Source organism: Dipodomys merriami, unplaced genomic scaffold, assembly GCF_024711535.1.
Source record: "Dipodomys merriami isolate MVZ:Mamm:240054 unplaced genomic scaffold, mDipMer1.0.p SCAF_91, whole genome shotgun sequence".
Classification (NCBI taxonomy): Eukaryota; Metazoa; Chordata; class Mammalia; order Rodentia; family Heteromyidae; genus Dipodomys; species Dipodomys merriami.
Window position 1 is genome coordinate 593,777 of NW_027206524.1, and position 13,703 is coordinate 607,479.

At 48.4% G+C, this 13,703-nt stretch overlaps 1 protein-coding gene and 1 non-coding gene across 6 annotated transcripts in view; both read right to left on the reverse strand.

Moving 5' to 3' along the window:
• Window positions 1–1,485: 1,485 nt before the first annotated feature.
• Trnaa-ugc (transfer RNA alanine (anticodon UGC)) lies at window positions 1,486–1,556 on the reverse strand. Its single transcript has one exon. It is a non-coding gene; the product is annotated as a tRNA-Ala (tRNA).
• Window positions 1,557–6,987: 5,431 nt separating this feature from the next.
• Window positions 6,988–13,703, reverse strand: part of LOC138821388 (homeobox protein PKNOX2) — a 257,917-nt gene continuing 251,201 nt past the window's right edge. For all 5 annotated transcript variants that reach the window (XM_070013587.1, XM_070013588.1, XM_070013583.1 and 2 more), the window contains 3 exons: window positions 12,289–12,365; window positions 11,220–11,398; window positions 6,988–9,208 (listed from right to left, as the gene is read on the reverse strand). In XM_070013587.1, the coding sequence (XP_069869688.1) occupies window positions 8,979–9,208; window positions 11,220–11,398; window positions 12,289–12,365 (486 nt within the window). In that variant the 3' untranslated portion in view covers window positions 6,988–8,978. The remainder of the gene's footprint in view (window positions 9,209–11,219; window positions 11,399–12,288; window positions 12,366–13,703) is intronic.

Sequence of the window (13,703 nt, forward strand, 5' to 3'; positions counted from 1 at the left end):
CATGCTACTCGTGGGCCAGAGATGCTCCCATTCTTCATGGTGCCTGATTATTTCTTTTGAGGATGTGAGGATGGTCATTTGGATTTCTGTTGGAGCCAGTGGTTTGCTCTCCTTTCATTAAGAAGGGAAGCAAGCACAGGCCACTCTGCTGACCTGAAAGGTAGTTTGCTTCTTAATGCCTTTCTTCTCAAAGAACAATGAGCCACCTTGGCCTAGAGCCTTGCACCATTCTCTCCCCCCCACCCCAGGCCCTCATGCATATTCATCTTGCTTCAAACAGCACAGCATGGTATATGCAAATTGGCCAGGCAGGAGCTGGTTGGCATTTTGATAATAGCTTTGTCTGAAAAAAACCCCAGGGACACTTGCACATCTAGCTTGCATGTTCTCTCTCTCTCTCTCTCTCTCCCTCTCTCTCCCTCTCTCTCTCTCCCTCCCTCTCTCTCTCTCTCTTCTCCTATGTCCAGAGCTCTCCCACTCCCAACCTGCCCCAGGAAAATGAATCACAGAGTAGACTCAATGAAGAAGTTAATGGGAAACCAGGGGTCTGGATTCAAGTCCAGAGTAGTCCCTCACCCTCTCTCTTCCTTGAAGAGAATCTTGAGATTTTTTTCCCCCCTACCAGTGTTGCTGGGTCTGACGATTCCCCAGAGCCCCAGGTCTGCCCTCTGCTTTCATTGGACACCACCTCCCTCTGCTTTATGGTCTGCTCACTCATCCTGCGTCATCTCTCTGAGATTAGTTCCCCGGCCCTTGTCACCTCCCTCATCATCCAACCTAGTTTTGTCCTCCATCCCAGTAGCCAAGACTAAAACCCTAAGCTCTTGGCCTCGATCTCCAAACTCTAGGGGATGTGGGGTGGGTTGGTGGGGTGGCAACATACACAGAAAAACCAGGTATGGCTGGAAAGCTGTCATCACTGACATATCATTTAGATTCAGTAGTTGCTAACACAGGCAAGTCTCTAAACCATCAGCAATGGTGTAGCTGATAGGCCCTGGTCTTCTCCTCCAGCCTAGCCTGTAGCTGACTGACTTCCAGATCCCTCCTGGAGCAGAGCTTTCTGCAAAGTACACAGAGCAATTTCTGAAGTTCTGATGACGAGTGTTGGATCGATTCTCTAAGGGGAGGGGTCCCGCTGCGAGGGAAGTGGGCTCAGCTGGTGTCTCAGCTCTGGACATTAGTGGAGGACCAATGAGGCAGATGAATGGGGGCAGGCCCCTCCCAGGACTCCAGAGAAAAGTCTCTTCTCTTGACCCTGAAGGCTAGCCCTAGTGGATCCAAGGTTTAGGGAGCATGGGTTTAGGCCTTGGATTCAAATCCTAGCTGTACTACACATTAAGCCAATTATTTTTCTTTTTTTTGGGGGGGGGGGTCCGGTCGTGGGGCCTGAACTCTGGGCCTGGGCACTGTCCCTCATCTCTTCAGCTCAAGGCTAGCACTCTACCACTTGAGCCACAGCACCACTTCTGGCTTTTTTCTTTTTGCTTATGTGGTGGGAATCGAACCCAGGGCCTCATGCATGCAAGGCAAGCGCTCTACCACTGAGCCACCTCCCCAGCCCCAAGCCAATTATTTTTCTATTCAGTGCTGGGCATTAACCTAAAGGTCTTACACAGGCAAAGCACAGGTTCTAACACTGAGCCATACCCTCCACCCTAAATAAATAAATCTCTGAGGAAAAAAAAAAAAACACAGTGCTTAATTTCTCTTAGCTTCAGTTTTCTTGTTTTGAAAATGAGACTGCTGGCCAGGCATTGTGATATATATGACTGTAATTCCAGTTACTTGGTTTTTTTTTGTTTTTTTTTTGGGTCCAGTCATGGGGCCTGAACTCTGGGCCTGGGCGCTGTCCCTCAGCTCTTCAGCTCAAGGCTAGCACTCTACCACTTGAGCCACAGCACCACTTCCAGCCTTTTCTGCTTATGTGGTGCTGAGGAATCGAACCCAGGGCCTCATGCATGCAAGACAAACACTCTACCACTGAGCCACCTTCCCAGCCCCATTCTTTGCATCTTAACCAACAGGTTGGGTGTGATGGTCGGAACCTGTAATCCTAACTACACAAGTGGCATAAGGAAAAGGATGACAGTTTGAGCTCAAGTGGTAGAGCACCTGCCTCGCAGGCTAGACATCCCAAGTGCAAACTGTACTACCTCCAAAAAGAGACTGGTAATATTATTAATAATAATACTAGCAGTTCTTCTAAGGTTGTTTTGAAGAATCTTTAGTGTCCATGCCATATGCTCAATCAAGTATGACTTATTTTTATTAGCAGTTGTTGTTTGTTGTGCCAGTCTTGGGGCTTGAACTCTGGTTGTGGACACTGTCCCTGAGCTTTAGTGCTCAAGGCTGGTATTCTACTACTTGAGCTCAACTTCCAGCTATTTCTGGTGATTAATTGGAGATAAGAAGTCTCACTGGGCTGGGAAGGTGGCTCAGTGGTAGAGGGTTCGATTCCTCAGCACCACCACATAAGCAGAAAAAGCCAGAAGTGGCGTCATAGTCCAAGTGGTAGAGCACTAGCCTTGAGCAGAAGAGCTAAGGGACAGCACCCAGGCCCAGACCAGGCCCCATAACCGACCAAAAAAAAAAAGAGTCTCATAGATTTTCCTCTTTGGGTTGGCTTCAAACTACAATCCTCAGATCCCAGGCTCCTGAGTAACTAGGATTATAGGCATGAGCCATCAGCACCTGGCTAACAAACTTTGATGAACAAAGAAAGGGCAAGGCCTTATGGCCTTTCTAGCCTTCAGTGTCGGCTGAACACAAAACCAAAATAGCAAGCAAGGCAGGTGCAGCCTGCTCCTCTAAAATCAGCTTCACACCTGCACCAGGAGCCCAGAGCTGCTGATTCTAGAACTCCAGACTCCAGCTGCTGAGGATGAGGAGTCAAAGTAAATGCCCAGATTCAGATCCCTCCACCTGTTCCCTCAAAGAAGCACTGGAGGGGGAAGGGTGCAAAGTCAGATTTAATTTTGAACTTAGAGGATAGATTCTATTTTCACTGACAAGGTGACAGAAGAAATTCACAGACCAGCCCAGAATCACTCAGAGAAACTGCTTGGGGGTTGTTATGATCAGATGGGAAGGTTTCTAGAGCCTAGAAAGACCCACAGGTTTCCTGAAGGGCTGCTTGCAGACACATAACCCAGGAGCCCCAGGACTGCACAAATGACAGAGGTACTGTTGCTGCTGAAGACAGAAGGCGAATGTTGTCCTGATGGACAGAAGGTGAATCTGTGAACCGTCTGCGCCCTATGCTGGAATGGGCTGCTGTTGCTATGAGTGATGGATCTATAGACAGCCAGCTTTCAGTAAACATGACGCCTGTCCCTACCTTGCCTGGTGTCTGTGTCTTTTTTTTTTTTTGGTCAGTCATGGGGCTTGAACTCAAGGCCTGGGTGCCATCCCAGAGCTTTTCAGCTCAAGGCTAGTGCTCTACCACTTGGAGCTACAGTGCCACTTGCAGTTTTCTGGTAGTTAATTGGAGTTAGGAGTCTCATGGGCTGGCTTTGACCCACGATCCTCAGATCTCAGCCTCCTGTAAGTAGCTAGGATTACAGGTGTGAGCCACCAGCACCCAGCTGTCTTTGTCTTTTGACCTGCCCAAATCCAAGAAGAATCTGAGAAGAACCTGCAACTTCCCCAGCAAAGGTGGGACTTGCTGGGTGGTCCACAAACCTGGAGTGTCAAGAATAGCATCTACAAGGTGCCTAGACACCATGGACCTCCTCCAGTCTCCCCAGTGCGCATGCGAGGAAAAGTTAGTCTCCATGGTCTCTGTGTGTATGTAAAGGGAAGTTATTGAAGGGCTAAAACCAAACCCAAGGGATCCCAGCATTCTTTCTTTCCATACAAAGGAATCATAGGAGACTATGGAAGGGTAGAGCTGGCCTTAACTAAATTTGGCCTAATAAACATTTTGCAATACAATGATGCAGACAATCGGCCCAGACATTCACTGAAAATAACAGGTGAATGTGAGATACATACATCCGAAGCGAGTTCTCTGAATAAATAACATGAAAAAAAATTAGAAAATGAAAAGAGATAATGAGATACCCACAACCAAAAGGAATTGTCTTAAATGGCTGATTGTAATGAGATGTACATAAATTGTAAGGCTTGTAATGAAATGAAAAAAAATCATATTCTTGCCCGATCATACTGGGTGTGTAACATCTACACCTGAAATAAGGCATCGCGGTGCACGGAGTATAATGAGATGCACATAATTTTAAGAGCGTAATGAGATGAAAAATAAATCAAACACTTGTCTTAAAATGAAAGATGTACTAAGAAGCACACACCTGAAGGGCATTGTCCTAAATGGGTTCAATTTAATGAGATGCATTTAATTTGCAAAGGGGCTAAATGAGATTGGCCCAGAGAGAGGCTGAGATGTATAAAAGTCGAAGGCACACTTGAAAGTGGTATAATAAAAGCTGCCTCCTCTGTAAGATGGAAATAAGATGTCAAAGGGGAAACACACCAGCATTTTGCCATCAACAGTCTTCCAGCTAGATGCTAGGAACAGAGCAGGCACCAGTGAGAGCTCATTGAACAACTGGGACCAACTGGGGCAGTGATGGGGGGAAAAGGAAATGGGAAGAAGCTTTTATAAAGGAAAGAGCTTCCACTGGCAACTGAAAACATTCCCCTCCTTCTTCCTTGTCTTAAAAACAAAAGATGCATTAGGAAATAGATACCTGAAAAGCACTGTCAGAAATGGGACCTCATCGGGCCCCCAGCAAGGCAGTTCATTGGAATCTATCAACTCCCATGAGCAAGATTTCAAAACCCAAAGAGTCAGGTACAGAAGTTATTCTGAACAAGTTCCTTTTTGCACTAAGGAAATCTCCCCTGCCCCTCCCCCACGGTCCCATCTGTCTTATGACCACAGGGATGATGGGACATCTTCTCCGAGTTGGGCAGTGTTAGGGGTGATGCAGACACAGGGTTCTCTGCCTCCTCAAAACACAACCACTGCATCCTAAACCATTTAGAAAAGCCCTGTTGGATTGGCAACGTGGTTAGAAAAATGAGGGAGAGAGGGGAAGGGAAAACACAAATTGTTTAAACAGGGACACAGGTGGACCCATTGCAACTAATGAGATGTACAAGATGCAATGTCGAAAACGAACTTTACAACTTTGGCAGGGAGGGGGGCACTGAGTGTAGTTGTGGAGATGGGAGGGAAGGGATGGGAGGGGAAAAACAAAGGAGAAGGCAACAATGCTTGATAAGAAATGTATGCATTACCTTGCTCATGTAATTGTAACCCCTCTCTAAGGTATTTTCATAATAAAATAAATTTAAAAAAATGAAAAATGAGGGAGGAGGTAACAAGGTGGACAAGAAATGTATTCACTACCTTACTTACGTAACTGTGACCCCTATGTACATCACCTTGAGAATAAAATTAAAATTAACAGCTCAGAACTCAATATATCAAACAATCCAGGGGAGGGGAGAGGCTGGGCTGGCCACCATGTCGTTTCTTTAGAGCAATATTCCCTAAAGCGTGTCTTGCAGAATCTTGAATAGATATTACTTGAAATAAACAAAAAAGAAGTGACAAATCTGGGAAACAGAACTAAGTTAAGCAAGTTTCTTTTCTATAGGACTTTTTGGAGTTGTTAGTGAGTTAAGGTGCACCTTAAGTTTTTTTTCCTTTCCTTTCTTTCTTTCTTTTTTTTTTTTTTACAGAAGTATAAGTATTCTCTTTTTCTTGATAGAATGTCTTTTAATGATGTACTCTTTGGAAACCACTGCTTTAAATGATAATGCAGTCAGTCTTGCTGCTGCAGGGAGGTAAAGTTCTTTTAATGAATTATCTCCTTGTTCATCTTGACTTTCTTATCTGTCTGCAGAGGACAGTCTCTGATGAGTTTGCAGAATTCTCCAGGTGACAGGGGTGGGTTGGTACTGGGATCTATAAGAAATACAGTGACCCAAGCCAGGGGCTAGTGGCTCATGCTTATAATACTAGCTATTTGGGAGGCTGAGATCTGAGGATCATGGTTTGAAGCCAGCCTGGGCAGAAATGTCAGTAAGGCCCTTATCTTCAATTAACCACCCAAATGGCTGAAAGTGGTTCAAGAGATAAAGTGCCAGCCTCAAGCACAAATGCTCAGGGACAGTGCCCCAGGTCCTGAGTTCAAGCCCCAGGACTGGCAACACACACACACATCTCAGGGAGCTGTTCGGATGATCCCAGGGAGGCCCATTTGCATGTATAACACCCCCCCCAATCCATCCTCAGCCTGGATCTACTAGATTCATGGGAATGTGCAGACTCTGCAACCTTTGTAATTATGAACAAGGAGGTCTTAACAGTTTCTAAGCAGACGGCCCAGACATAACAGCAATGGAGCCCAAGTAAGGAGAGCTCTGGTCTGAGGCTGACAAGACAGCCTTCCAATCACTCGTGTGGGGAAATGTGCTGCCCCTTCTTTCCCCAGTAAAAGCAGTGCAGATTGGCCCTTGGAATTCCAATGATGGCTCCTTCTGTATACAGCAGTGGAGTTAAAGCCACCGTTCAGGATCTATCTCCTTTCACCTATGAGACAAGGCAAGGTGCACATATGAGAGTAAAGTGTGGAACCCCAGCTTGGATGAAAATCCCCAGCCTAGGGTACAGATGAGATGGGAAGTATGAAAGGCTTTGAGGACGGTGTTGAACCATGGAAGGAAGGGACCAGAGCTCTCCTCTGCAGTGGAGAGAAACTGCCAGCAGAGGGCAGAAGAGAGCTTCCTTCTGTTTTTCTCTCTACTCTTTGTTTCAGATCTAGTCACAGGCACCAGGTAAGCATGCCAAATTGAGCCTAACGGAGGTGGCTACTTTGTCCCTTTCTCTTGGTACTCAGTTCAATGAAGTCAGTTCTAGATGCTGTCTGGCTTAGAGTCCATTCCACTAAAGGAACAAGGGACTTCTAGATCAGCCATGGGAAAAGAGAATTGCACACCAGAATGATGGTTGGTAATAAGATTTACTGAAAACTTCTCGGCCACATTCAGTTTGGTGGATACATCAGAAGGAGGTTGTGTAACATTAGGCAGGTGGAGAGGGCTAGGAGGAAGAGATGTGGGCACGTGTGTGTGTGTTGGGAGGAGGGTGTTTGTGCAGGTGGGATGCTTGTCCAAGTGGTGAATGGAAGGGGTATGTGTGGTGTGTGCGCATGTCTGTGAACAAGAAAACTGAATCAGAAGAGGACAAATATTTTATCCCACTGCACAACCGTGAAAGTCTCACACCCAAAAAGCTTAGACTTTCCTCCAGCTCAAAAAGGGAGTAAAAAAATGATTGGATCACCCAGATTATAAATAAGGTTATTTGTGTCTCAAAAACCCCTATTAAAACATTAAATATCAGCTCTTTTTTTTGGGGAGAGGGGGAAATACATTCATTTCAGGGAGACCTCAGGATATTGATGATCCTTTTCTTCACCCAACCAGACAGGAGAGGGAACCCCAGAGAGCCCTGAGGTCCCCCTCCAATTGGCCAGGTAAGCCTGCCACTGAAAGAGATGGCTAATGCACAATTTACACATGAAACTGCATGTCCATTAAATTAAACCCAATGGGAAAAACACACATGGGATCAGGCCTGTCATTCACGGCCACGGGGTTGGGAGGGAGCAGGAGAAATGGATGCCAATCGTGGGGCTTGGATGTTGGGCTGGGAGGGTGTGTGTAGGGGGTGGGTAGATGGTAGAATGTCCCCTCCTCCCAGGATTCTTAGTTTCTTCCAGCGCTGGGTAGAGTGGAGGGCTGCAGATCAGCCAGGTAGAGAAGGTAGGCTTTTTGGTGCATGACCTCCTGCCATTTTGGATATTGATGGGAAGAGGGTTGCAGCGCTTTCTCCAAATCCTGCCTTCCCATGGAGCCGATGCTTCTTTCCAAAGGTGGTTCTGCTTTCTCTGAAGGATAAAATGAAGGAGGGAAGTCGAGGCGGATGGTTCCAGTTCGAGAGCAGAGGAATTCCATGGGGACCAGAGGGGTGGGAAGATTCCTAAAGCCACCCAGGATGCACCGCGCTGCAGGTCCACAAAGAGCGTGGAACATCCAAGGAACTCCATCTTGGGGTGGAGACGTCTAGGGTCAAATTGTTGTTACCGGAGCTGAGTTATGTGACCTTCCAAGCGACAGGTACCATCTCCAAAGTCATCTTACTTTGGCTTCCTCATCCAGATTCTGCCACTTCCTTGGTTCTTGAAGCTAACCCAGATGGAGAAACTTCTTTTTTTAACATCTGACAAGTTGAACTCACCAGCTGACAATATATTGCCAAGAGGGAGAGAGAAAGAGAGAGGGGAGTCTCTTCTGGCTTTCTTCCCTCTCTCCCAAGTCCACGTTGCTGCCGAGTCAGAGCCCTGGAGAGCTGAGCCAATGTCCTATGGAACCCAGTTCCCACTCCGGTCTGCAGGGGGCGTTGTTCCCTGGGGGGCCCTCCATGCCTCTGGCCTCTGGTTATGCTTTTGGGCTCTCCCCTGCCTTCCGATGTCTCTCAAAGGAGCTGAGATCCTTCTGGAGGGGTAGATGCTAGAATCGTTTTGTCTCTCCCTTCCCTCCCAACCCTGTCCCCTGGCACAGGCCCACTCTGAAAACAGCACCTTATCTACCTCATGGTGCTTGTAAACAACTCAAGTCCTTCTATGGGGACCCCCCAAGGGGCCATCTGTTCTCAAGAAGTTGATGAGTCCAGATCTCACTTCTGTCTTTCTGTGTAGGCTGTTGACCAGCCCTGCCAAACAGAGTCCTCCACAGTTCTAGGGGAAGGAGGGCTGGGTGCTCACTGACGCTTGGTAGTTGGGAAGAAGCAGGATATCTCCTCTGCGTTTCCTCGAGCTACTGATTTGGAAGCCAGGCCCAACTTCCTCTGTGGTGCCCGCCCATATCCCCCCACCCTACCCCGCACCCTCCTGATGACACTTCTCGCTTGCTCAGTGACCAGTGCCAACTGGGCTGTCCAACTACTCCAGGGAGTCACTGTGTTCTAAGCCCAGGTCACTGACATTCGTCGTCTGCAGCTCATCGGCCTCCTCTTCCAGCTCCTCCTCTTCCTCTTCCTCCTCCATCTCATCCTCATCCTCTTCTTCTGTCCCATCCAATGAGTCATCATGGGCCGCCATCATGGCCTGCTGCATGGCCATGGTGGCATTGTCTGAGGAGAGAGACTGCAGGTTGTCCAAGTTGATGGAACCTAAGGGAGAGAGGGCAAAGGTCAGGGCTAGGCAAGGGCTGGTGGTCAGGCCCAGCAATGCAAGTGTTAGGCAGAGATGGATGGACTGGTTCCTGGGGTGGTGAGGGCACTCAACCCTCCCTTGCCCAAACATTCCTTGACTCCTCAGCTTTCCCCTCCCCCTTCCCCAGCAGTTCTGCTCATGCTCATGACCACACACGCTGCACTGTGTGAAGCCCTTTTGACTTTCAACTGTTTGTTTGTTTTCTTTTTCTTTTTCTGTCAGTCGTGGGGCTTGCACTCTGGGCCTGGGCGCTGTCCCTGAGCTTTTCAGCTCAAGGTGAGTGCTCTACCACTTGAGCCACAACGCCACTTCCAGTTTTCTGGTGGTTAATTGGAGATTAAGAGTCTCCCGGACTTTCCTGCCCCGACTGGCTTTGAACCTCGATCCTCAGATCTCAGGTGTGAGCCACCGGTGCCTGGCTTCTTTCTACTAGTTCTGTAAGACAGAGGTTTACTGTGCCCATTCAGAAGAGGAGATTTAGTCACAACCAATTAAGCTATGAACCCAAGCTGACACAGTCAGTGGTGATGAAATTGAGATTCTTTCCCGGCCTGGCCTAGCCCAGGCCCCTTTCCCCCTCCAATCTAGGGGCTACAATCTACCTCCTAGAATGGTAACCCATCTCATAGGAGCCTGCCCACAACCATATGGGTGCCCAGAAGCAGGAAGGTGTGTGTGCACACGTATAGTGTCTCCAGCCTACTGCCCACACAGCCGTCCGCACACGCCAAGTTCTAAAATGTCTGGCTGATTGAATTATTCATGGTGCACTAGGCGACTGGCAATTAGAAGGGAGAGTGAGTGTGGAGGGTGTGATGGGGAGGCTGGGAGAACAAAGCTCCTCCTGGCCTCTCTGTTCACAAGCCAGCTGCCTGCCTTGGTATTTATAGATGCCTCGGACTTGGGGGAGCTGTGCAGACACAGGCTGTGCTGAGCAACTCAGGGGCTTGTGGGAGTGAGGAGGGGGCTCTGCTGAGCCGTCACCGACTCCGATGACCACGCATGCCCGCTCATCTTTGTGAGCTTGCTGGTGGCTGGTTAACGTGTATACAAGAGGATGGGCCTGGAGAAAAAAAGCATGGTAAGTGAAGTCAGGCTCCAAGAGACAAAGGACGTACGTTTCCTCTCGTTGGCGCAAGTTAGATCTAAATTACAGATAGATGTGAACATATATAGGATCACATGCATAAATCCACAGATTTTAACTAAAGGATGGTATTCTGGAGGTGAGGATTCTAATGGTGTCACTCTGGTGTAACAGCTAACCTACAGTCTAAAATGAACACTGGGAAGCTGGAGCATGTGTGATGGGGAGAGGTGTATGGTCAAGGGTAGGGGGACAGATGAATGGGAATAAAGTCATAGCATTCAATGTACACATGTTCAAATGGCATCTTGTAACTTGAGGGGCTGGGTGGAGATGGAAGGGGTGGGGGAGGATGTCGAAAGGGTGACATTGATTAAGATGCATTGTATTCACAAATTGACATTGAAACCCTTTTGAACCCTCTCTGTACAAAAGAGCTTTTAAAAATGCTGGGTACTGGCAGCTCATGCCTGTAATCCTAGCTATTCAAGAGGCTGAGATCTGAAGATCCCAGTTTGAAACCTGCCCTGGCAGATGAGCCCAAGAGTCTCCTATCTCTAATTAACTACCAACAAGCCAGAAGTGGAGCTGTGCTCAAATGGTAGAGCACTATCCTTACGCAAGAAAGCTCAGGGACAGCACTAGGCCTGGAGTTCAAGTCCCAGGACCAGAGTGCATGCACACACACACACAGACACACACTATATCTATATATCTATATCTATATGCAGTAACATCCACTTCTGTAAGGCTTTGATGGGAGCACATTCATGTGCTAGACTAGCAACGGGGTTGGGGGAAGGAGTCGGTCCACCTTTGAATCTTTGCTTCCAGGAGCCCTCACATGCTCCTACCTAAGGAGACCTCATTCCCAGTCTTACCATCGGGGTTCGTCCCTGGGGCACCTCCCTGCTGCTGCAGGACCCCCGCAGCAATAGAGTTGGGCCAGAATCTTTGGGTGGGCCGGTGCTGAGACTTGATCTTCTTGGCTTTGGGGGCAGGGTCTGGATTGCTGGCATCTAGCATGGGCTGCAGGATGCGCCTCCGGGCGTTGATGAACCTGTCAGGGGTGAAGGTGGAGACTGGTGAGGGGCAGGGGAGGGGAGAGGAAATGAGGCTGCTCCTCAGTCTGCAGTAGACAAGGCAGATGGGGTTTCTTTCCATCTAGGGGTAAAAGGCTGCCTGGTGAAAGGCCGCAGGCATTGAGATGCTTGTGGAATCAGCTGGAGCTTGGTAACCACAGGCTGCCCGAGAAGCAAGACAGGGAAGGCGTCTGAAATTCCTGCTCAAGTTCAGGATGGAACAGGGGAGGAACAAGTTGTAGTCATAGACACCAACTTCTGTTGCTGTCTCTCTAGACGGTGGATTGTGCCACGGTAGAACTTCAAAACTGGGAGACACTCCCATCTAGCCAGACCTGGCCCATTTTCAGCTTCGTTGGGGCAGCCAGAAGGAGACAAGGGGAAAGCAGAGATCTCTATGGGGTCCAGATGGCAAGTCTCCCTCCTCCTCTCCGGCCTTTGTGGGGTGTATGCATGTGTGTGCGCCTGTACTGGGCTTGAACTCAGGGTCTGGGAACTGTCCGTTAGCTAGATTTTTCTCAAAGCTGCCTTTACCACCATTTTTAGGTTTTTACGGGTTAACTAGAAATATGGGTCTTACGGGTCTTCCTATGCAGGCTGGCTTCAAATTGTGATCCTCAGGCCTCAGCTTCCTGAGTAGCTAAGATTACAGGCATGAACTACCAGCAGAGGGTGCTAAGAAGCCGCAGATGAAGCCAAGGGCCAGGGTTGATTCTGGCTCTGCATCCAGTCCTTTTAGGAGCAGGACTGCCCTGGCAGCTGGATTGAGAGTGAGGCAGGCCTGGGCATTCTCTCTCTTCTCCCTGCTACCCTTGCCAAGCCTGTGCCCCTGGATCTGAGTGCTTTGGGGCAGATGATGTTAACTCACCAGTTGTTTACTTGCAGGAGTGTGAGGTTTGTCTGGGCTGCGATCTGCCTCTTCTCATCCTCCGTAGGGTAGGGGTGCTGAAATGAGAGCGTGGCTAATGAGGAACAGGCCTGCAGTGTCTCTGAAGAATATGCCCAAGACAAAGGCACAATCCTGGGCCAGGCGGCCCCAGTGGCTTAGGGAAAGTATAATGTAGGTTCCTCAAAGCCAGGGGGCCTAGGGCTTGGACAGAGACTGCCCCATGCCTGAGGCTCATGTTCTGGGACACATGGCCCCCAGCCCAGCCCCACAGTAGGCACTAGACTGGTTTCTGGGTCAGTTCAGCGTTTGTAGATTTCAAGTTTTTTACATCCTTCTTGCTTATGCAGCTGACAGGAATCCTCAGTGCTAGGATTCACAGCTGCCAGAGAAACCCACAGACGGAGGTGAATGGAGTGTTTCATTTGAAACACTTCAATGGAAATGAACTGATATTTTCTGAATAACTGCTAGGTGTCCGGATTTATGCAAGGCCTTCTTAGGAGCCAGTCTTCTGTTGGCATAGGACTTTATAACCCATGAAATGCTTCCATAACAATTTCTTTTGTTTAATCAAGCCTACCCTTAAGACTTGAGCGGACAGAGTTGGGCACTGGTGGCTCACACCTGTAATCTTTGCTACTCAGGAGGCTAAGATCTGAGGATTACAGTTTGAAGCCAGCTTGGGTAGAAAAGTCTTTGAGACTCTTATCTCCAATTAACTAGCCAAAAAGCCAAGATAGAGGTGTGGCTCAAGGGACAGAGAGCTAGTCCTAAGGGAAAAATGCTAAAGCTGAGCACCTTGGCCCTGAGTTCAAGCCCCAGTACCAACACACACACACACACACACACACACACACACACACACACACACACACACACACACACACACACACACACACACACACACAGAGCTTTAGCAGACAGAGCTTTAGCAGACAGGCTGGTGAGGTATTATATGCCCAATTCCTAGATGAAGGAATGGAATGTCTTCTTCAATGTCATTTTATGACCTAGTTGACTGTCACTAGGTCATCTTCATGGTGCTACTTTTTAAGACTGAGTCAGTCAGTGTCTCTGTGGAAAGTCAAGTGGTGTGGATGTCTCCTGTGTACTCAGACATTTCAGCCTTTGTATTGCTCCCTCTCTAAGACTATGTCTCATGAAGGCTGAATGTCCAGCTGCTGATGGCTCAGACCTGGAATCCTAGTTACTCAGGAGCCTGAGATCTGAGGATTGAGGTTCAAAGCCAGCCTGAGAAGAAAGTCTGTGAGACTGTGAGCAGAAATGAAGTGGAGGTATGGCACAAGTGGTAGAGCAGCAGCCTTGAGCAAAAGAAGCCCAGCAAGGGCTTGAGGCCTTGAGTTCAAGCTCTTGAGTCCAAGCGTGTGTGTGTG